Below are 23547 nucleotides of genomic sequence, written 5' to 3'. Positions count from 1 at the left end.
TTCGACACCTCTCCTGGTGGCAGCACTCCAACGCAGGGCATCGTCAACAAGGCATTTGGAATCAATACAGACTCGCTCTACAAGGAGCTCTCGACAGCTGGTTCTGAAGCTATTGGGGATGTCGATGAGGGAGCAGATTTGTTAGGTGAGGCCTGTTTTCTTTTGCTACGTTTTGTTGGGGGGGGGGGGGGGGATGTAAGTGATCTGTTGTAGTGATAATTGAACGAACATTTTTTTTGTATACTAAGTGGAGGCTCATGGAGGATTTGGAACGTCGAACGGATGAGGACATAACGGAACAAAAGGAACAGTAGAAAATGGGAAACAAATGACATGGTTGCTGGACAACATAAAGGGAGACTTGGAGAAATAAGGGATGTGGGAAAGAATGAGGGCTAGGGGAGGACATAGGGGGTGGACAAGATGGATGCAGCGCAAACTCTTAGGAAGGAAAAACTGGAAACGTGGAAGGAAGTGGGCTTGGAGGGGTGAACGGGGGTAGAAAAGATCATGGTTTTTGATTGGGGACGATCTGAGATGGTGGTGAATAGCTGTCTTGAAGACCTGGAGGGAAGAATGAGATTGTAGATAATGTGTAACTTGGTTCCACAGTTGAGGAAAAAGGGGAACAAATGAGTGGAGATGCTGGATTTAGGTAGTTTCACCAGAAGAGGGTCACGGACGGCGTGTGCCCTGCAAAACCTGGAGGTGGGGGGAACCGAGCACGGAAAGGGCCGAGAATACAAGACCACAATGGAGGCGGTATAATATAGACAACCGACCTGTTTGCGATGTGAAAGTGATAGGTCCATAGACTCAGCTTCATTGCGGGAGATTCCAATGATCTTGAAGGCCTTGGTTTCCATGGAATCGAGCTGAGCAAGATGTGAGGCAGGGGAGCAGTTACTCCATCAAGCTGTGGCCTAAGGCCTTGTTGGTGGATAAGAGTTCAGGTGTGCCAAGAAAGGATTTTTTATGATGGAGGATGCCCAGACGGCGACTGTCTTTGGAGGCCAACGGTGAAGTGTGGTTTGCCCAAGAAAGATCATGGCTGATAGAGAGGCCCAAAAGTTTGAGTGACTGAACTTCTTGAAGAAGATTGTTAAGAAAGTAGATCGGAGGATTTGCCAGACTGTTCTGTTTATTTGTTCTGTTGAGATCAATAAGGGTGCCTGGGGCAGGGGGCGGGTGGGCATGCTGGGTAGACGTGCTTTATGGTGAGGAGCGAAGAGATCGGAATGACGAATTACTTTGTCTTGATTTAACCTCATGTTCTGATTCAAAGTTACTAAATATGGAAACATTATCGCTTTGACGACACTTCCCTGTTTTCTTCCTTGTGCTTTCATCCTCCCGACAAAGGAGAGTTTTCAGGTGTGTAAAAAGCACGTTTTGTATTGTCTGCCTGGCATGATTGTTGTTGTTTGTTGCACACAATGCTGCAGCTTGCATTTTCTGTGGTCTCCAGCGCTAACGCTTTGTCTTTGTCCCATCCTTTTCGCTTGTGCTGCGGTTGTGGATGTTAGCCCCAGATCATTTCTACGGTGAGTAGAAAGAATCTTTGTTGCGCTTCGTGTAGGGGAAGGTGGGGGTGCTGTGGGTTGAGGGAGGACTTGATCTAAGTCAACAAAGCACGAGGCCCAACTTTTCTGTCTGCAATATCTACAGTTGGTAATTCAGACGGTGCAGGTGTTTTGTTTTTGTTTTTCCAGGTATGGGTCGCGAAGTGGAGAATCTTATCCTGGAGAACACTCAGTTGCTGGAGACAAAGTGAGAACATTTGCACTGATGGTTTAGATTCCATACACTGGTCGGAGAACATAACAATGCAGGATAGCACCATGTGATGTTTCCACCTGCACGTTGCTCCAAACGCTCGCGGGTTGTAGTACACCGTACCGAGGGTGCCACACTTGGTGACGTCCAGTTTGCATATGATTGCTATATTGCAAAGTACATCAATTTGTATGTGCGAGGCATAGCTTGGCTTTCTACGATTGTCATGGAAAGAACTCCATAATGGTGCAACTTTCACATAGATATGCATCATTAGTGGTTGCACATTCTTCATCGCCGTGGTTATGTGGTGAAGGAAGCCGAATTTGTGGCTCTCATGGTGATTCGGACATCGCTTGTGCCGGGTCGTGAGCCAGATGAGATGTGTTTTGTTGTTTTTTAGGAATGCCCTGAACGTGGTGAAGAATGACCTGATTGCGCGTCTTGATGAGATGTCCAGCGAGCAGGAGGTGCTGCGAGGGGAGTTTGAGCAGACGAGGCAGATGAAGACCCGGCTAGAGACGCGGCTTCACGAATTGGAAGAGGAACTTAAGAGGTCAGGACATGCATGGTTGTTGTTGGATTTGGTGGTGATTCCAACCCTCTATTGTGGTAGGAATTCTGGTCGGTTAATTAAAAACAAGTACAAAAAGTTTTAATTAAAACAAAAGCCACGTCGATGTTACACAATGCCTAGGTGCAGCTGTGCCTATAACGTCGATGTTATAGGCACAGGACATTCCTATTGATTCGATTACTTGATGTTATTTTTGTGCAAAGTGAAAATATATCTCGGCAATTTCCCGTGTGTGGCGACGAATTTTAAATATATCTCGGCATTTTCCCGTCTGTTATTTCAGGCGGTGTATGACTGACCATGCCGCGATTTAAAAAAAAAAAATCTCGGCAATTTCCCGTGTGTGGCGACACGTGAACGAAGCTATGCTCCTCTCTCCACATTATTGTGACGACGTATAAATTAAATATTTCATCGTGACGATTGTCATCAAATGGACGAATTTTTAATATATCTCGGCGTTTTCCCGTCTGTTATTTCAGGCGGTGTATGACTGACCATGCCGCGATTTAAAAAAAAAAAATCTCGGCAATTTCCCGTATGTGGCGACACGTGAACGAAGCTATGCTCCTCTCTCCACATTATTGTGACGACGTATAAATTAAATATTTCATCGTGACGATTGTCATTAAATGGACGAATTTTTAATATATCTCGGCATTTTCCCGTCTGTTATTACGGGCGGTGTATGACTGACCATGCCGCGATTTAAAAAAAAAAAAATCTCAATGGACTTGAAGTTACAGGCCTTTGAGAATTCATTTCGTTCTATAAAGGGCAACTTTCATCGGATTTTCTTCCCGTTTTTTTTCAACTGAGTCTAAAACTATGTTAGCGACTGTGAAAAATGAAATGATATATCGAATTTGATTTGAAATAAAACTGTGTGAGAGAGGAAGACACCACGGGCCTACAAAACAGGCCTCAAAGCTATGCGAGTTAATAAAATGGTGGATATTTGTTTATATGAAGCCTCCCAAAATGGGTGGAGCTTTGAGGTTTTGTCTTCTCTGCAAGAACAAGAAGAAGAACAACAACAACAACAGCAGAGGGCACTCCATGACCAGCGTCTGCGACGCGGCTAAAAAAAAAAAGTTTGCCTTCTCTGGTGTGGGTTTCTATTGAGGCGACGGTAGGTTTAACATCATCAATGGACGTGTATTTCAGGGTCAAGAATGACGGTGGTCATTGTAATAAAGACTTAAAGGAAGAACCAGATGTAAGACAACACGGCTGATAAGCATTCTCGCACTCCGCAATCACACATTCTCGCACTTCATTCTACTTTCCATTTTCATTGGTCATTCCTCACCCATGCACCTTGACTTCCGCTTTGCCGCAGGGCGACGTGCCGATGGCTCAGCGAAAGCGGTTTACACGTGTTGAGATGGCCCGCGTGCTCATGGAAAGGAACCAGTATAAGGAGCGCCTGATGGAGCTCCAGGAAGCTGTCCGCTGGACCGAGATGATTCGGTGAAATGTCCACTCTTGAGCTTTTCTACCTGGTCGCCTGTTTTTGTGATTGATACCGTCCATTGTGTGCGAATCGAAGGGTTTGACGAGTGTTTTCATTGCTCTGACTGCGCTGCAGGGCTTCTCGAGAGCACCCGTCGTTGGTGGAAAAGAAGAACAAGTCTTCCATCTGGCAGTTGTACGTGTGTGAGGGCTTCAGGGTTTGACTATGATGGGTCATTTCTCAATATTGCCAAAGAGATGTCTTTTTCCTTCCCCCACCCCCTCACCCCTCTACTGCCCCCCAATCCTTTGCACCTTTTTACATAACCACACCAATGTTTCTTCTTTTAGTTTAATCGATATTTATCTTGAAGACTACCGAATTCCACTTCTCTTTCCTCCTCAGCTTCAGCCGCTTGTTCAGCTCGTCGTCGGCTCCCCAGCCGAAGAAACCTCACCACGCGGTGAGCATCAAGTACAGTGCACCGACGGGCAGTGAGGTTACGGCCGAAACCGTAGGAACGCGCCGCAGTGCAACGCTGTCCCAGCTACCCAGTGATCGAGCACGTACACTCGATTTCATGCACGAAACGTAAGCACGTGGTGAGGCAGGTATGGGAGGACGAATGACGGAAGGGCTATCAACGTGTTGCCTACACAAAATGGCAGAAGGTTATTGATCTCTTCTGTTGTGTCAACTCGAACATGCTTTTTATGTATTTCTTCTTTTTGTAGAAAAGACTCTTCTGAAGAAGATGGTGCAGTGCAAACCAAAGAGTATGCTTGGTGCTATTTTTATTTCACAAGTGCTTGGCGAGGCCTTAACCCTTTAACCATGCTGGGAGCTTCTCGGTCTGGGTGTTTCCTTTTTAGTTCACTACTATGTTCTGTTTCAGCTTTCCTCTATATCTTTAAGCTTATGTGATCACCGTGACCTTCTCCCTGTCTGGGCACTTACCACACATCATTAGTTTTACCATTTAATCCTTCTTGCAATCCCAACGCTTGCCTGTCTTTCCTTGCTGCTCTTCTTCATACATATATAGTATATGCTGGTAGGATAGCCGAAGCTCTAGAGGTATATACGCTAGTCTGGGTTGGAATCTCGGCCCAACTGTAAACTGCCACCCTGGTGAATGACAAGCAGGGGGAGGCATCGGTGTGTGCGGATAGACGTTAAACTGGGCGTCCCTTTTGCCAGAATTAAAGGCCCCACGGTGTCCTTCACAAAGAGTAGTCGAGCTATCGTTGGCACCATGAACAAGTTCCAAATTCCTGCCCTTACTTCCACTGGGAAGGCAACGGCAAACTACCCAGTGTAATCCTTGCCATGAGGCTGCTTTGGCAGCACTGAATCTACCTTCGTGTAGTAGAGTAACAGAACTAGATTAGTTATATATATATATATATATATTAAAATCGGTCTCTGTTCTTTACCCTTTCCTCCTAACCTAATATGCGCTTCCCCTGCAGCCCTCATCGTTTTTCTTTCCTCATCATAATGTTGTCCTGGCAAGATGGAGTGAACTTTCAGCACCCCCCATGTTAGTTTGATTCTAACCCGACTTGCGCATTGATGCTTCACAGGCAGAATGTTACATCACAAAGTGCGTCGTCCCTCGGGTGGACGTTAGGCCTGACCTCAGCATTGTTAGGATTATCCGATGGACATGAACGATCCCACAGTCTTTCAATGAAGAGGAGACGCATCATCGGTAACCTGGCCAAATTGCATAAATTCCTGCTTTGGCCTACAAGGGGCACAGCATAAGCAGCACAACCGCACGCTCTAACGTCGATGCTACCACTAGCGACGTATTGCTTATGAGAGGAGAAGTCTACAATGTTTTTCTCCTCTCCTTAAATGTACTCATTTCCTCTTCACCATGTATTTAAATGCTTCTTCCTCTCCCCCCCAACCCCTGTTGTGCACAGGAGCGAGGGTGCAGCATTAGTCCGAAGGGAGCAGCTCCGAGAGCAGCATCGACAAGCCCGTGTACAGGCCCAGCAGCAGGACGGACGCCTGCAGGCCTTTGGCTGGAGTCTTCCACCCAAGCAGAAGCAGGTGTCTCTTCTGTTCACTGCATTGTAATGGCCTTTGTTGAATTTATGTCAAATAAAATAAAGGGATTTTCGTCCTTCGGAATCACTCGGGTGCCTCGGGAATGATGGAATGCTGTCGTCCAGCAGAGTCCTACGCATGAAGAGCCCAAGTGGGTAAACGTGGCCATACCCGTTTACAGCCGCCCGCTGGTGGAAAAGGACCCTGCCATGAAGGTTTGCAAGCCTGACTCGGAACAATTTCTGCAATTTAGAAATGTTTAATGCTTCTCATGAAAATAGAAGTTCCGTTCATCTTCTTCTTTCCATTTTGCTGCTTCCTGTATCTCCACTTCAATGACTCACTGTTGGTTTTTCGATAATGTCCACCTTTCCAATCACGTGCTTTGCATTGATTAGTATGAGATAAAGGTGCATTTAAGATGTCCACGGTAGTCCGAAACCATTGGTTTGGCGTTGCCCCCTCCCCCTCTCTGATTGCCCTACATGTTCCATGCAGCTGTGGTGTGCTGCTGGTGTGAATTTGGCTGGGAGCAAAGGAACCGTTCAACATCGGAGGGGCAGCCGTTCTGGTTCAGTGTCCAAAGACAGTGGAAGCGATAGCATGGAAGTCTCCGCTTCACAATCTATGGTATCAAATGTTCTCCATATTTCTGTGCATTACCTGTTGATAGTTTTTGAGTTTGTAACCAAATTTTAAGGTACAAAGGAAGGTGAATACATGTCAGACCATTGCGCTGCCTTCTCTCCTGATTTTCTTTCTTGGAACCTCAGGAAGGCAAGTTTGAGGATGATCAGAGCCGCAGCCTTGTGTGGATCTGTACAAGTACCCAGAGCACCAGTAAGGTGCTTATCATCGATGCCAACCGTCCAGCTCACATCATAGACCAGTTCGTTGTCTGCAACTCGCACATCCTGTGCATTTCCAGCGTACCCGGTACGACCCCCCCCCCCCCCCCAAATTCACATCGTAACCCGCAACATACAAGTGAAAAACAAATTCTACAAATTTCAGAAAATTTATTAAAGATATAAAACTGGAATATCTTGGTTGGATAAATGCCCGCCCACCCCTCCCCCCTTCCCCCTTGTAGTGGGGCAACTTAGCATAACAATTGTGCATTTTGTGAGGAAAGCACCAAATTTGGCACACTAGTAGACTATCATATTATGAAAAGATCTGGATATTGGGCCATCTCAGATTCAGAGATTTGATTTTTGCAAGATTTCGATTCAATTGGGATCGAAGAGAACACCTTCTTCGTCTTCTGTACAGTGAAGTTGCCAGCCCTGAATTCTCTGGCTACATCTGGGTGCTTCATTGGGAGTGCAACCATGTCCCTCAGGTGAACAGGGACCCACCTGGCATAGTGTGTGTGGTCTAAGGCATGGAACCATGGGACCAGTTCCGTCAGGGCATCGAGGTACATCGTGAATGAAGCCTGCCGCAGAGAACGCACGTAGACCAGTACCAACATCTCTAGTTCCAGCACAGTTGCCCAGTACTGAAAGTTGGGAATGTCTTCTCCTCTCTGGTGACACCAGTCTTCGAACTCAGGCAGGTCTTCTGCATCATCAGCATATGTCATACAGTGGCGTTCAAACGCATGGTGTTGCAGGATGTGCAGTGCCGCTGCAGTGATTTGATGAGCTCTTCTTGTGCGGGTGACGTGGGCAGCTCGCAGGAAGGAGTCGGCCGTCCCTGGCGTTGCAATCTCAGCTTGCAAATCTGCAAATCTTGCAAAAATCAAATCTCTGAATCTGAGATGGCCCAATATCCAGATCTTTTCATAATATGATAGTCTACTAGTGTGCCAAATTTGGTGCTTTCCTCACAAAATGCACAATTGTTATGCTATATTTAGCTTAGCTGCCGGACTATTGTAATAGCAATTGTAAACAAGCGTTACGCCTAGGTCCCCCGTCGGTGAAGTGATGTGAGTTGACAAAGTGGAAGACGCAGAAAACATGCTATATGATATTTCGCTCACAAGGTTCAGACATACATGGAGGTGGCCATCTTGGATTTTGACGTGGCGACCCAATTTTCAATGGCGTTCTTCCTTATGCCTAGATACACCCACACACCAGATTAGAAGTTGGTACTTTGCTTATTTTTCAAGATATTCCGCTCACAAGGTTCAGACATACATGGCGGCGGCCATCTTGGATTTTGACGTGGCGACCCAATTTTCAATAGCGTTCTTCCTTGTGCCTAGATACACCCAAACACCAGATTAGAAGTTGGTACTTTGCTTATTTTTCAAGATATTTCACTCACAAAGTTCAGACATATATATGGTGGCGGCCATCTTGGATATTGACGTGGCGACCCAATTTTCAATAGCGTTCTTCCTTATGCCGAGATACACCCACACACCAAATTAGAAGTTGGTACTTCGCTTATTTTTGAAGATATTCTTCTCACAAGGTCCAGACATACATGGCGGTGGCCATCTTGGATTTTGACGTGGCGACCCAATTTTAAACAGCCTTCTTGCTTGTGCCTAGATACACCCAAACACCAGATTAGAAGTTGGTACTTCGCTTATTTTTCAAGATATTCATCTCACAAGGTTCAGACATACATGGCGGTGGCCATCTTGGATTTTGACATGGCGACCCAATTTTAAACAGCGGCCTTCCTTGTGCCTAGATACACCCACACGCCAGATTAGAAGTTGGTACTTCGCTTATTTTTTGCGATATTTCGCTCACAACATTCAGACATATATATGGTGGTGGCCATCTTGTATTTTGACGTGGCGACCCAATTTTCAATAGCGTTCTTCCTTATGCCGAGATACACCCACACCAGATTAGAAGTTGGTACTTCGCTTATTTTTCAAGATATTCATCTCACAAGGTTCAGACATACATGGCATCAGACATACATGGTGGCGGCCATCTTGGATTTTGACGTGGGTTGCACCCACACACCAAATTTGAATGCGGTCCTTCGCTTACGCACGCACGCACGCAAACACGCACGCAGACACACACGGACGAACGGATGGACGGACACACGGACGGAGGAGAAAGCCATAGTCCCCCTTTCGCTACGCTGTGCGACGGGGGACAATTAGTCCAGGTGTGACCAATCACGTACCAAGTTAATTGACCTCCACTTGTGTTAAATTGTAGTGATTTTGATTATTTCAGAGTAAAATCATCTGTTCCTGAAGGTTTCCCCTGCTGGGTAGTGCATTTCACAGCAAAGACACAACCATGAGCACCAAGGACCTTTCAACAGACCTCTTGGATAAAGTTGTGTAAAGGCATAGATCAGGGGATGGGTATAAAAATATTTCAAAGGCGTTGAATATCCCTTGGAGCAGAGTCAAGACAATCATTAAGAAGTGGAAGGCGTGTGGTACCACCAAGACCCTGCCTGGATCAGGCCGTCCCTCCAAACTGGATGACCAAGCAAAGAGTAGACTGATCACTGATCACTGATCAGAGAGGCCACCAAGAGGCCAATGGCAACTTTGAAAGAGCTACATGCTTTTATGGCAAAGACTGGTCACTGTGTGCATGTGACAACAATATCCCAAGCACTCCACAAGTCTGGCCTGTATGTCAGGGTGGCAAGAAGTAAGACATTACTTAAAAAGCCCACCTTGAGTCCCATTTGAGGTATGCAAAAAAACCACTCCGGAGATTCTGAAGCCATGTGGCAAAAAGTTTTGTTGTCTGATGAAACCAAGATGGAACTTTTTGGCCTAAATGCAAAATGTTACGTTTGGCGCAAACCCAACACAGCACATCACCCAAAGAACACCGTCCCTACTGTGAAGCATGGTGATGGCAGCATCATGTTATGGGGATGTTTCTCATCAGCAGGGACTGAGGCACTTGTCAGGATAGAAGGGAAAATGGATGGAGCAAACTGCAGAAATATCCAAGAAAACCTGCTGCCCTCTGCAAGAAAGCTGAAATTGGGACAGAAGTTCACCTTTCAGCATGACAACGACCCGAAGGACACAGCCAAAGCTACACTGGAGTGGCTGAGGAACAAAAAGATAAATGTTCTTGAGTGGCCCAGTCACAGCCCCGACCTAAATCCAATCGAAAATCTGTGGCATGAGCTTGTACATTGCTGTCCATCAACGCTCTGCATGGAACTTGACTGAGCTTGAAAAGTTTTGTACAGAAGAATGGGCAAATATTGCCCAATCAAGGTGTGCAAAGTTGGTAGAGACCTATCCCAACAGACTCACAGCTGTAATTGCTGTCAAAGATGCTTCCACCAAGTATTAAGTCAGGTGTGGACACTTATCCAACCAAGATAATCTAGTTTTGTATTTTTTATTAATTTTCGGAAATTTGTAGAATTTTTTTTTCACTTGGAAGTTGTGGGGTACGATGTGTAAATAAAGATGAAAAAAGTCTGATTTAATGCAATTTAAAATCCAGGTTACAAGGAAACAAAAGGTAAAATTTTTGAAAGGGGGTGTAGACTTTCTATAGGCACTGTATATATGACGCTGCAGGTTTGATTAACGCTAGAACATTCCAACAGGTATGTATAATGATGTAAAGATGAATTGATTCGATTTTGGGGCCACGAGGTTAATGGTCAAAGTTCCCATTAGGTAAAAATTTGTTTCTGAGCTAACTTGTGAACCAGTGATGGGATGTTGACCAAATTTGGTATAATAAGTATATATTACGATGCAAAGATGAACTGATTATATTTCAGCATCAAAGCTCAGAGGTCATGTCAGGTAAAACTGTGATACCTGAGAACAGCTGAAGGAATTTAAATGAAACTTGGTACCGGTACAAGTATGTATAATTATGTCATAATGTGGGCGGAGGCATATCGGTCGACTTCGCAACATCGAAGAGTGCCGTTCTAGTTTTAAATGGTTTCATGGGGAAATATCAGCTTGTGGATTCGGATAAATATATTCTTGGAAAAATAACATTTTCAATGAAACTGCAGCTGCACAGGATTCTGATTTCCCCATCGGTGAGGTGATGCCTCTTCCTGGTTCTCCTGGTGTCTGCGAGGGGTCTGTTGGTGGCAGTCCGGACGACGGGGTGCTCGGCGGTATAACGCTGGTCGGCTGTGCACCCGTGCAGTGTAAAGGCCTGCAGACCGAGAGTCCTTCCTATGGAGAGACTCCAAGTGCTGACAGTGATGCTGGTATGACGCTGCGGGTTTGATGAACGCTCGAGCATTCCAACTTTTAAAGTTAACATTCCAACTCACATGCTGGAAGGGGACATAATTAAACTCTGCAGTGTGACATACTCCACGGTTTCCTTTTGCCTCCACGACGTTAAACTTTTGGGCCACTCTATAACAGAATACTTCCTGTGAAGGTTTACGCGCAATTAAGCCCAGCAATAAATACTGACTTAATCGGATATTTAAATACATTTTATCCAAACGCGCACAAAAGATTTTCGGCAATGCGCTGAGTCAAACTGAAATTTGGACGAAAAGCTCCGTTTCTGATAGATACGGCGTAACGCCATGCACCGGCGGAAACGATTGTGGAAATTGCTTCCCAGTGCCCATAGATCATTACTGAGCCGTCACATAGGAACACACCTCGCAATAGCAATGGATTCTTCTGCCGGAGAAGAAACGTACTCTTTCAAACAAAGTGAAATAATATTCAAAGTGGATCAACTTCAGAGGAACAAAGTGACGGTGTCGAGTACGTGGGCAGGTAAGAATTGGACAGGTCTGAATGCTGACATTGCGAAGGACTACGTGCAGCACGGGAACGCTGCGTTGCCAGGACTGGGACGGACTATACGATAAATTGAACGAAAAAGGCTGTTCTTGTGTAACTCTAGTTCCTGGAGTCTAGCACATGGTGAACCCGGGTGTTTTGGTTGCTCTTTTTTATGTCATGTTTATCAGCCCTTGTTTCCGCTCATCAATTTTCGGAGCTTTATGTTGAAAAATGATTGGATACACAATCCGCTTCTTCTACCAATGTCTTCATTTTCACGTCGTATCCGAATAGATCTTCACAAACTATTCTGTGGATTCCCCAAAAAAATTGTCAACAGTGTGACCAGTTCCTGTATTGTGAAGCCACTTCTTTGCTAACTCTCTTCTCTGGATATTTTTCCACATTTGGGATCTGGAAAAGGCTTTTACTACATTTTCCTCTCATTGACACTCCGGCGTCGTGCATTCTGTACTGGAGCTGTGACGTCACATTCTCATGAAATCCCACTCTCACGATAGCCCAGTAGCGGCGAGCAGTGTACATAGATTTGAGATCTTTATTGTTCAATAACTTTTAAAATACATGATATTGTCGTGTTGACCCTGTAGTGAACACAGCAGAGTGACGGATGGCCAACCGAGCTTTAACTCCGAGGCGTATACTCAACTATGGTGGTAGTGACACGCGCGGGGGGTATTGGAGGTCAGCGAGAGCTTACCTGTACGGCCGGATGCGACGCTGGCTTTCCGAACCACAAACAAATAAACGGACAAGACAAGACAAGGAATGTAAAATGTAACAAGTAATGATTTAATGAAAGTAATTCCAGGATAACAAAGAATGTGCGGTAAAACTAAAATTCCTATATTGAGGATCCTCCAATCAGACACATTTACACACAAGGGGATGATAAAATAACAAAAGTAAAAATGTGTGTAATGTTAGCTGGGACTCAGCTCCGGTCTCGTCAAAGGTCCCGCGTCCCTGCGTGGGAAAACACGCGCCGGCATGGTCGCGTTCACCGCCTGCCACCGACGCGAAGCGAACAGGCCCGAGCTCCTCCCACGTCCTTCTCGCGAGGCTGCACCGAGCCCCGACCACCCTGAACCTCTCAGGTGCACACGGCACGAAACGCAGCTGTCACGGGCCAACACCAAGGAGAGGAAAGAGAAGGATGCGTCCGCTCGTAACGAAAGCCAGGACAGAAGAGAGTAAATGTTCGTCCGCCCGCAATCAAACCCAGCGCAAGAGAGTAAATGCGACTGCTTGCAAGGAAAGCCACGAACCGAGAGGGAAAATGGCGGTGCTCTACCTTTTTGTTCCTTGTGCTGGAATGTTCTATGATGACGTCACACACGCTCCAATCGTGTCGTGCCATCACATCGCTCTATGGTCATCCTGACCAATCGTTTTTCTGTGGGCGGGGCCTCACGGCCTTCTTCACGCCCCTTGAAATGACTCGGTTGGGTGGCATTGGTGGTAGAATGTCGGGCGTTATGTTATTTAATTGTCGGCGCTGATCGCATGGCTGGTGTTGCAAGTATCATAAGGAACGAAGGGAAAACCACAGAGGTAACTACACACAGGGAATCTACCCTTATACCCTACCTAATTAGCATAGATCCACCCCTCGCATGGAGACATATATACACTTGTGCGACATCCGGCCCTACTTAGTTACAGGGTTTTTTCTTCTTCGCGCCATTCAGAGCATACTACCCGATACAATCCTACCTGGCCTAAGGTATTTCATTGCAACCCCCAAAATGTAACTATTTATGATTTTATGATATTTAGTTATTTATTAAAATACATGATTTTAAAATACTTGATCGTAAAATTTTAGAGAAGATCAAAGAAGAGCTTAATTAAGACGTTTTCTGAACTTTGACTTTCTTCCAAGGTAAAGATGGAAGAAATAGTTATATTTCCCTCGACTCGCTATCCTACCATTCCTACGTAACGTCTCCATCAAGTAGGTAATTCAGGGAACATTTTTGTTTTACAAATCAGCCTGAAACATCTTGGAATCCTCCCCACAACGAACGGCCTTTTATTTCTTCTAACCAAGACAACAGGGTGCGATTTTATTTTTTCCCCCCATTTAAAGTATGTCACCACGCAACCTTGAACTCGGAACTTTTGTGTTCGTAAAACGTGAAGGCCTCGCGCTTGAAACGCCACTTCGTCTCTTTTCTCACATTAGAATACAAAGCACAGAAAAGGTTTGACTGAAATGGTCATTAAGATAAAAAATTAATCGCTGGCCCTACAATTTATAGTTATGTAACCAATTTCGCATCCACCCTCATCTCCTATGCAATCCCGCATACATCCCAATCACTTAGTGTAGCAAACACAAATTTATATCACTATAAAACTCGTAACATGATGGGATGTGCCAGCAACAGCCCTGGTGACGGAAGAAGCGACGGAGGCAACGGAGGGTGCAGACGGGGAACCGGAGGTAGCACCTGCGGCTGGAAGTCTTACCAGGACCGGACCGTGTACGGAACACGTCTTCACTGAACAGCAAGGGACGCCAGATGGCAGCACCGAGGGCTCTCCAGGGTACGAGATCTGAAGGTCACACTTGTGTCTCGAGGTTCTGTTGGCCTTTGAACGACGTCGGAGTATGAATGAATACTGTTGATTTATTTTATTTAACATACTGTACCCCCTACCATAGTTGTCTTGAATGCCGTACTGTGGGAAACATGAAAGTACAGTTCATTGGAACCTTTTCTTGGATTGCTATTTTGCTTCTTCATTCGTGTGCAGCTCTCTGAGGGGCAAGCTGTGCCGCTGTTGTAAAATGCCCTTTGGTTATAGCAGAAATTTGTAATTTGGCGCTGGTGCCGATGATAGCTCACCTGCTCTTCATGAAAGACGCCATAGGATCTTTAACATCCACCAACGAATGCTGGCAGACGGGATGCCCATTTAACGTCCATCCGAGGGACGACACACACATTGATGAATCGCCCTGCCTGCAAATCACCGGGATGGCAGTTTATAGCTGGGTCGGGATTGGACCCCAGTGAGACATTCGTTCATTCATCTTCTCAGGCTCCCCTGCACCATTACCTTGATTAAGCACACGAGTTAACTGTACAATGCCCGTAAGCGTTGGAAGCTTCCTTCATTGGTAATATGCTCACTTCAAACCTTCTGTGTGCTTGCTTGTTTTTACCTGGTAGGGAGCCAAATCATCCAGGTACTTCTCCAGGTGGCTCATCGGGACATAGTGCCTCGGAATTGGAGGCCAGCAGTGCAGAGCCGACAATGTGGCTGGGAGCTCAGAACGGCTGGTAAGGCATTAAAGAATCACATGGCCCATAAACACACCTCTTCCCACCATTGTCTCCCATTGGATTTGCTTTTTTGAATCCACCACCAGTTTTTGTACATAACATGAAATGGATGGAGTCAGAGTGGGGCCTCTGCTGATGAAACAAAAGTTTGTCGCTACCTTGTACGTGTCATGCAGTCTGTACGTGCACTTGGCCGCCTCTGGCTGGAAACACTGTCTGCACTCGATCAAGCTCAAAGATGCCGTCCTGAGCATCGTGTAAGGGGTGTTTGACTCGCTCTTTCTCGTTTTACACTTTTATCTTATAAATGATTTTGGATGCTTTTCCGTTTCCCCATCCGTTGTTGTAAGCTCCAACCTCGTCCGCTCCCTTCGTATATTCTGTTCCCATTGACGGGATGTTGTAGACACGTACGTGGCCGGGTGTTGATAGCTCTTGCCGATGGGACGTTGGCGATTTTCCATCGAGCCGCAGGTAAGGTAAAGGATGTAAACTGAAAACCTTTGATGAGCAGTCTTGTAATTCCAATTTCTTCTTTCCTTTTCCCATTGATAACATTGTGAGGAAGTGTTCTTTATTTCCTCTCACCCATCCTCAGATGGACCATGGGACCTGAGCAATTACCACCTGTTGGACCTGGGCCGCCCACACCACTCCATCCGCTGCATGGCCGTGGTGCGGGACCGCGTGTGGTGCGGCTATCGCAACAAGATCCACGTGGTGCAGCCCGAGACCATGCGCGTGGAGGTGACTATCATGATGGCGAAAGTCTTGACGGTTATTCTATGTACAAAACAGGTATTCGTACAAATGATGCTGTTTGCTCGCTTTGAGAAAGATGGTAGTGGGGAAGGACGGGGGTTGATTTTGGATGGAAAGGGGGATGGACAGTTTAATTCGTGCAGCGTAATTTACATAAAGGGTCTTCACAGCATCTCAGAGCATGTAATTCTTCAAGGAGGACATTAAGCCGGATGTTACAGCTGCATTAGCTCAATTGTGCAAGTGAAGGACAAAATGAAAGGTATTCCAACTTGAAATGAACCATGTTTGTGTCTTCCTTTGCCGGGATTTTAAGAATACAAGGGCTTCATTGATTCCGACATGCCGTGCTCCGTTATAGAGCGTTGGTGCAGCCGAAGCAGTTTCTTGGCAAGGGCTATACTGGGTGGTTTGCCGAGTTAGGGGAATAGTTTGGAATTTGTTCAGGGTGCCAGCGGTTGCTCACCTACTCTTCACGAAGGACACTGTGGGGGTCTTCAACGTTCACCAACTGTCGGCAGACGGGATGCCCAGTGTAACGTCCCATCCGAGGAATGGCACATGCATTGATGAATCGTCCAGCCTGTTAAACAGTTTTAACATTTTATAGGTGTGTCGGGATTTAGACCCAGGCTCAACCTCTAAGCTTTTCTGCCAACCAAAAGGCTTCACTAAAGCTGTCTAATAAAGGAAATCTGAGATGTGTTCATGACATCCTCTTCCCCCATGGTCCCATCTGTCCATCCATCCACACAGAAGTCTTTTGACGCCCACCCTCGCAAGGAGAGCCAAGTGCGGCAGCTGGCATGGCTGGGCGATGGTGTTTGGGTGTCCATTCGACTGGACTCTACTCTGCGACTCTACCATGCTCGTACCTTCCAGCACCTGCAGGACATTGATATTGAACCGTATGTCAGCAAGATGCTCGGTGAGGCGCTTCCTGTTATTGCCTTATCTACGATATGTTATCCCAGTACGGATATTTCCGTCAAGGGTTCAGAGGTTGATTATCCAATCATAATGCTTCATTACATCAATGGAGAATCAGACACAAAGCGAGATATTCAGCAGGCATTTTGGGTTTGTCTTACCCATGTTCTTTTTAAAGCGATATGTAAAGGCCACCTTGTGGTGTTCTGATAACAGCAGCCATTTAGTTGTGATTTGAGATTGTTCTCATTTGAGGAACACCAGTCCGTGTAAAAGATAAGGGCCACGTAAAGCCGGCACATTTACTGCCCTTCACAACCCCACCCACAAGGATTGATTTGTGAGTACTTGCTCTGAAGGGGTTGCGAGACCATTGCAAGGCCTCTGATTGTCTGTTCACGTCGATATATTTATCTATACACAAAGAATTAAGTTAAGCACCCCCCCCGTTTTTTTACAACCTCGCACATTACAAGTTTGTTGTCGTCAAAACAGTGTAATATACCCATGATATTGCTATATTTTCTGGAGAAGTGATATTATGGTCACATAAAAACATAACAATCATGCCGTTTTCAATATTTTATTCTGAATAATTTAAGGTGAAATTTTTTGGGAATTTTAGGCATATTTTCACCTCAATTTAAGTATGGAGCTATAGGTCCATCACGGACAGTGTGGATGTCGTTTATGTTTTCTAACGTACAGTCATTGTTCTGAGAAGACCTCTAGCGATCTTTGCGTCAATCCCATCTTCATGGATGACAACGCCAGGCCTCACCGTGCGAGACGCGTCCGAGCCTTGCTGGAGCAAGGTGCTGTGACAACCATCCCCTGGCCTGCGTACAGTCCTGACCTGAACCCCCTCGAGCACGTTTGGGACATGTTGGGACGACAAATTGCGAAGATGGTCCCTCCAATAGCCAATCTGGATGAATTGGAACGTGCATTACATCGGGAATGGAACAACCTGCCACAGCAACGCATACGACGGCTTACAGGGTCTATGAGACGTAGGGTTGAGTCAGTGATCCGATCACGTGGGTCCTACACACGTTATTGACGCAAAGATCGCTAGAGGTCTTCTCAGAACAATGACTGTACGTTAGAAAACATAAACGTCATCCACACTGTCCGTGATGGACCTATAGCTCCATACTTAAATTGAGGTGAAAATATGCCTAAAATTCCCAAAAAATTTCACCTTAAATTATTCAGAATAAAATATTGAAAACGGCATGATTGTTATGTTTTTATGTGACCATAATATCACTTCTCCAGAAAATATAGCAATATCATGGGTATATTACACTGTTTTGACGACAACAAACTTGTAATGTGCGAGGTTGTAAAAAAACGGGGGGGGGGTGCTTAACTTAATTCTTTGTGTATATAACAGCTTGTCCAATCGATGCGAAACTTCAAACATGGGACTCCCCTTCGACAATATTTTATTGATAATTCTGACATTGAAGGTCACATGGTATGGCAGCCATATTGGATTAAAAGGAAAAATTTGGATATGAATGAATGAATGAATGATCGTTTTAAGGCCATTTTCCCCGCTAGAGCGGGGGTTGGCCTTGCGGACCCCATGACAATCATGGTTCCCTGTTTGAGGCAATGTTTTTATGGCCGGATGCCCTTCCTGACGCCAAACCTTAATCACCTCTTACGATGCGCAGGGATACGGTGTACCTATTCTAAATCGGGGTACACACCGTGATCATCCCAGCAAGCTGGTACTCAATTTGCCGACCTCGGAAGGATGACAGGCTGAGTCAACCCCCCTGGTGTTAATTTAGTAATCGGCCGGGATTCGAACGCAGGATCCTAGGATCCCAAGCCTGCACCCTAACCGCTAAGCCAACACCAGGCTGGATATACCAGGATAAGGATATATCTTTTCGAAAACCGCTCAACGAAAAAAATTGAAACATGGCACGTCATGAACTCCGCATGGGGCATATCGGGTGATGACATCATCAGTGAAGTGGTATTCCAGTCGTAATTGGTTGAATCCAAATCCTTATCTGAAAAATCTAAAACTTCATAGATTTCATCTACAATCTGATGCGAGTGAAGAAGTAAATGTACGACGTCATGGGTCAGGTGGTCTGGTGGCCATATCGGATTGAAAATAAAAACGTTTAAAAAATCATTCTCCGGAACCGTTTAAAAGATTGATGCGAAACTTCTTTCACTTGATCGACGAGCCACGAGGAATATGGTTTGAATTTATTTTTCACATTTCACCTTCATTAACGCAACTTAGCCTTGATGTGCACAAAAGTGGTCGTTAAATATCCTAATAATCAATCACTAATGCTATGGATAATGGCAATGCATGTGACACAATAAGGTGTATGGATGATACGGGTGTGTCGGCCATAATAGTAGTGTTCAGTCAATGATGGTATTTTTGTGCAGAAAGAGTGCGCGAGGCGAGACGAGCGTACTACGTATCTGCCATTTGGTTGTTTTTTTGAGACGTCACAAGAACCGGTGCTCAAGGTGATGCGCTGTGACTTTCAGGTGCCGGAAAACTGGGCTTTTCCTTCGTGCGAATCACATCCCTGCTCATAGCTAGCAGCCGGTTGTGGGTCGGCACTGGAAACGGTGTCGTCATCTCCATCCCACTGTCTGAGAGTACGTTCCCAACATCAACTTTAACTCTTGCTTTATGCACATCAGATACTCCTCCCTCCCCACTGCCCAAATTACACCTCACGTATGTGCATGCCCCCTGCCAAAAATGCAAATAACATTTGGTCCATCATGCCTGTTCTCTATCAACACCACATTATCAATACATGTGTTCACCACACAAACATACACCACCCTTTCCCTCCTCCTTATACACCGTTCTGCTGATTGATAATAACTTTCCTCCTCAAATGTTACATCCTTTACCCTCCCATTACATTGTTGAGTTTGGCCTGGTGAGATTTTACAACCTGAGCTTCTCCAAATGAAGGGTGTTGCTTTTTAAACCTTTTCAGCCTGAATTTTTCTTAAGTACAGTCTGTCTCTGTCTCTCTCTCTCTATGTAGCTCTCTCTGTCTATGTCTTTCTCACTCTCTATCTGTCTCTCTGACTTTCTCTCTGTCTCTCTCTCTCTCTCCCACAAATAAAATGCATCAAAATCTAATTCGCCCCCCCCCAACAAAAATCCTCCCTCCCTTCCTCTCCTTCCCGCTAGCCGTAGTTCTGCACGGAGGTCGTGTGCTGGGTGTTCAGGGTAAGTTTAGATCTGATTATGTTGATGACATCATCTTGTACGTTGTCATCCCACGTGCTGCTCCAGCTCCATTCACGCTTTATTAGTAGAATAGTTTGCTTCAATTGTCTGTGTGTGGTACACCTGCTTCCATCGTTACTTTGCTGGCTCGCTTCCATAGGATAATCACCGTGAACACACGCCATGTTTTCACACATACTATGGTGTGGAAAACCAAACTTTTCGCAGCTTTGCTTGAAAACGAACATTGACGATTAGACAAAACTCTGCTCTTATGGCATGTGGACACACACAGAGGTGACAAAATGAGTGACACGATCCACTGTAGAATTGCTTTCTGCAACTATATTTCATAAATTGCATGTCATACAACTCATCAACAAATATAGCTTTCAGATATGTCACCAATACCTATAGATATACAGGTAGTGGACAAAAAAAAATGGAAACGCCTGAGTAAATGAGGGATACCAAGCAACGGCTTCCACAGCTGTAGCACATATTAAGCAAATGACATCCCAACATGCTTAGGGTCATATATTAAAATGCTGCACTGGCAGGGTTGCCCATAATTATGGTTACTGTAGGTGCAAGAGGATGACAATGACTGTGGTTTGATCCACAAACCATGTGTGGTCGCCCAATGGTTTGATGAGCACGACAATGATATTATCCATGTCATGGCCTTCTCGGTCACCAGATCTGAACCCAATTGAGCATTGACCCTTGAGGCAGCATTTTCCACCTCCATCAAACAGGTGTGAGTTGATTGACTTTCTCATGGAAGAATGGTGCCACATTCTTCCTGCAGAATTCCAGATGCTGGTGCATACAGGCCGTACGTTGTGTCCCAACTCCCTATGTAATGACTTTACATTGCGGCGTTTCCTTTTTTTTTTTGTCCACTACCTGTAGGTCAGATGTACATATGTCGCTAGCTTCACAGGTGTTTAGCAGGCAGGGCGATTCATCAAAGTGTGTGTCCTCCCTTGTATGCACGTTAAACGGGCATCCCGTCTGCCGGCATTAGTTGTTGGATGTTAAAGACCCCACACTATCCTTCTCGAAGAGTAAGTGAGCTATCCTCGGCACCCTGAACAAATTTCACATTCCTGCCCTAACTACTACTGCTGAAAAGGCAATGGCAAACCACCTAGTGTAAGGCGAGCAAGGAACTGCTTCGGCAATACTAAAACTAATAGAGCACGGTAAATCAGAATCGGAGCTTTCAGATTAGAAAGATCACCCCCAAAAAGAATAACTGGCCTATAGCTCAGGGATGGCTGTCCACCAATATGGGTCCCCCACCTGGGTCACCATGCTTCATGGAAACCCAAGGAAATCCTGTTTGCCAAAGCAGTTCGAGTAGCAGGTAGACCAGAGCCCAACAAACTTCAACACCTAAAACACCGACCACATCAACGATGCATCTTCATAATCCCTTCTGTTCCACTTTTGACCATTTCACTCCGATGCACATGCTTCTCTTCTACCGCCAGCACGTACCAAGGTGTCACCTCAAGGTCCGGCGACCGACGACGCTCCGGGAGCACCGGCCGCCCCCGAGTTTGTGCCCTACTGTTCCATGCTGCAAGCGCAGCTCTGCTTCCATGGACACCGCGATGCTGTCAAGTTCTTTGTTGCTGTGCCAGGTATCTCAGACCAAAGTGCGTCGATCTCTTTGTATACGTAGTCTGAACGTGACGCTGATGGTGAATTTATCTGTTCCTTCGCCCCCCCCCCCCCCCCCCCCAGGCTCGGCCCATGCTTGTCTCATTGCCCGTAGTGCTTCACAGCCTTTCAGCAATAACTCTTCCAAGAGTCCTTCCAAGGAAGTTCTTCCTTTGCCTCCACCAAACCTCAAATCCATGCTGGTTATGAGTGGTGGTGAAGGCTACATCGACTTTCGCATCGGTAAAGAACCACCTGCCACCCACTCTCCCCCAAATCCCTTCACCTGTGTAGGTGTAGATCGATACGGGATGAATTGGTTGTATTCGTGGTCCCTGCATTTGCTCCACATTGTTGTATGCTCAACACGTATGAACGTACACTACTCAACAACCAACCTGTATGAATGATAAAATTCAATTCCTGATTACAGCAACAAACACACTTGTGACGTCACTGTTCTTCCATATTTTTCCACCCACGAGTTTTAGTCCCTTAATAAATATATATAACCCCCTTTTAGAGGCCATTTTTCCCCGCAAGCGGGGGTTGGCCTTTTTCGGGAACTGTGGTTGTTGTTGTTTAATCCCTTAAAGTCCCTTAATGAAACCAACAATTGATTGCACATGTGCTTGTTCCATCCACGTGCTTGCGTGCAGGTGATGGTGAAGATGACGAGACAGACGATAGTTTTGGAACCGGTCGAGGCCGGAAGGCATCAAATGGCAAAACGGAGAGGAGTCACCTGATCGTGTGGCAGGTCGTGTGTTCGGAAGACTGAAGCCATCCATTCAAGGAGCTGCTTCCTCAGATCTACTCCCGGCACACCTTTTACCCGTCTTGAACTCGAACCAGAATTCAGCACGGTGAAAGCAACCCAAGATTCGTCCACAATGCGACCTCGTCACCTTTAAGTCTGAACTCGCCATGTGTATCCGGTGAAGCCGACCCCAGAAATGGTAATTAGCACGAGTCAGGGTTCTGTGCACTGGCCTTAACGTACAATCTTAACCTACTGATTTCACACGGTGACCTGGTGTTTGGTACCAATTGCTTTTAAGTGCATGCTCTCACGCACAGCTTTCCAAACTGAGGTGATCAGCCATACTGATGCTGCGTACCTTTAGACGAAAACGAAACCCCCTGTACTTCACTGTCGTGACATTACATGTGTGTGCGAGTACGGTGACTGTTGTTCAGTGCAATCTCTGTACAGCCCCTCCGGCCCCTGTGCATGCTAAACCAGTATTTCCATCCCTGGCACTATTTAAGGGTATCAAATTGAATGTATACATTTCCCCTTTAAACCACTCCACTTCATACTCCACTGTAAAGCATGCTGTTTGTTAGTTTGCTCACGTTAACGGTAACCTGCGGATGATGCGTGGTGAATTACTTCAAAACGATTGTATTATTTGTACAAATATTCTGTGTTTTTGTGATGGTTTTGTTTCCTGAAACTTTTAAAATGTGAAGAATGTCAACTTCCTGCTAATTTATTCCCCTTCCTTGGGAAATGGTCTTTGCCTTCACTCCCCCACCCAGACGAAACAGCTGAGGCTTTTCTGAAGTGCAGGTAACCTGACTTGGTGTGTGAATGTTATCACAGGTGGTCAAGGTAATCAACTTGAAGCAGTTTAAATCTACATCAGAATTTGTCATGCAGCTCAATGGATTGAAGGATAACAGGTGAATAAAGTAGCCACATTGAATTGTAAATATCTAATCTGATTAAAACTCAAATCAAAATACTTCCAGCAGAAGGTTCTTGAATTTTAAAATGATACATAAAAAACGATTTGAGCTGTACAAATGGAAACTTTTTCAAACAAATTATTTAGGTTATATTGATGGAATTACCTATCAAACCTTGAGCGGCAAGGGCCTTCAGATTAAAGCTCTCCATTTCCAATACAACTTGTAACTCGTCATGATCCTGCATGGTTCATAAAGTTTTCATTTCAATGCCTTCGGAGTATTTAAGTTACCGTTGATCATTACGTACAGCACTGTAAATGCCAAAACGATGCCAATTTGTGCGTACCAGCCATGCTTAGTGACCCG

General features: G+C 45.5%; 1 protein-coding gene across 16 annotated transcripts in view; it reads left to right on the top strand.

Moving 5' to 3' along the window:
* MAPK8IP3 (mitogen-activated protein kinase 8 interacting protein 3) overlaps positions 1-23234 on the top strand; it is a 47269-nt gene extending 24035 nt beyond the window's left edge. For 2 of the 16 annotated variants that reach the window (XM_078777612.1, XM_078777603.1), the window contains 25 exons: positions 24-145; positions 1363-1374; positions 1713-1770; positions 2180-2332; positions 3521-3572; positions 3696-3826; positions 3945-4004; positions 4215-4400; positions 4544-4585; positions 5744-5873; positions 5996-6085; positions 6369-6500; positions 6644-6806; positions 10818-11021; positions 13971-14136; positions 14766-14876; positions 15056-15136; positions 15286-15353; positions 15478-15626; positions 16398-16569; positions 19107-19220; positions 19774-19812; positions 21312-21464; positions 21568-21726; positions 22143-23234. In XM_078777612.1, the coding sequence (XP_078633738.1) occupies positions 24-145; positions 1363-1374; positions 1713-1770; positions 2180-2332; positions 3521-3572; positions 3696-3826; positions 3945-4004; positions 4215-4400; positions 4544-4585; positions 5744-5873; positions 5996-6085; positions 6369-6500; positions 6644-6806; positions 10818-11021; positions 13971-14136; positions 14766-14876; positions 15056-15136; positions 15286-15353; positions 15478-15626; positions 16398-16569; positions 19107-19220; positions 19774-19812; positions 21312-21464; positions 21568-21726; positions 22143-22264 (2869 nt within the window). In that variant the 3' untranslated portion in view covers positions 22265-23234. The remainder of the gene's footprint in view (positions 1-23; positions 146-1362; positions 1375-1712; positions 1771-2179; positions 2333-3520; positions 3573-3695; positions 3827-3944; positions 4005-4214; positions 4401-4543; positions 4586-5743; positions 5874-5995; positions 6086-6368; positions 6501-6643; positions 6807-10817; positions 11022-13970; positions 14137-14765; positions 14877-15055; positions 15137-15285; positions 15354-15477; positions 15627-16397; positions 16570-19106; positions 19221-19773; positions 19813-21311; positions 21465-21567; positions 21727-22142) is intronic. The other 14 variants (XM_078777615.1, XM_078777609.1, XM_078777604.1 and 11 more) reach the window with 13 other exon arrangements.
* The last annotated feature ends 313 nt before the right edge of the window (positions 23235-23547 follow it).

The sequence above is a fragment of the Myxine glutinosa genome, chromosome 5, assembly GCF_964187855.1.
Source record: "Myxine glutinosa chromosome 5, kmMyxGlut1.1, whole genome shotgun sequence".
Lineage (NCBI taxonomy): Eukaryota > Metazoa > Chordata > Myxini > Myxiniformes > Myxinidae > Myxine > Myxine glutinosa.
The sequence above is the reverse complement of the archived record's forward strand: the minus strand, read 5'-3'. Positions and strand labels throughout refer to the sequence as shown.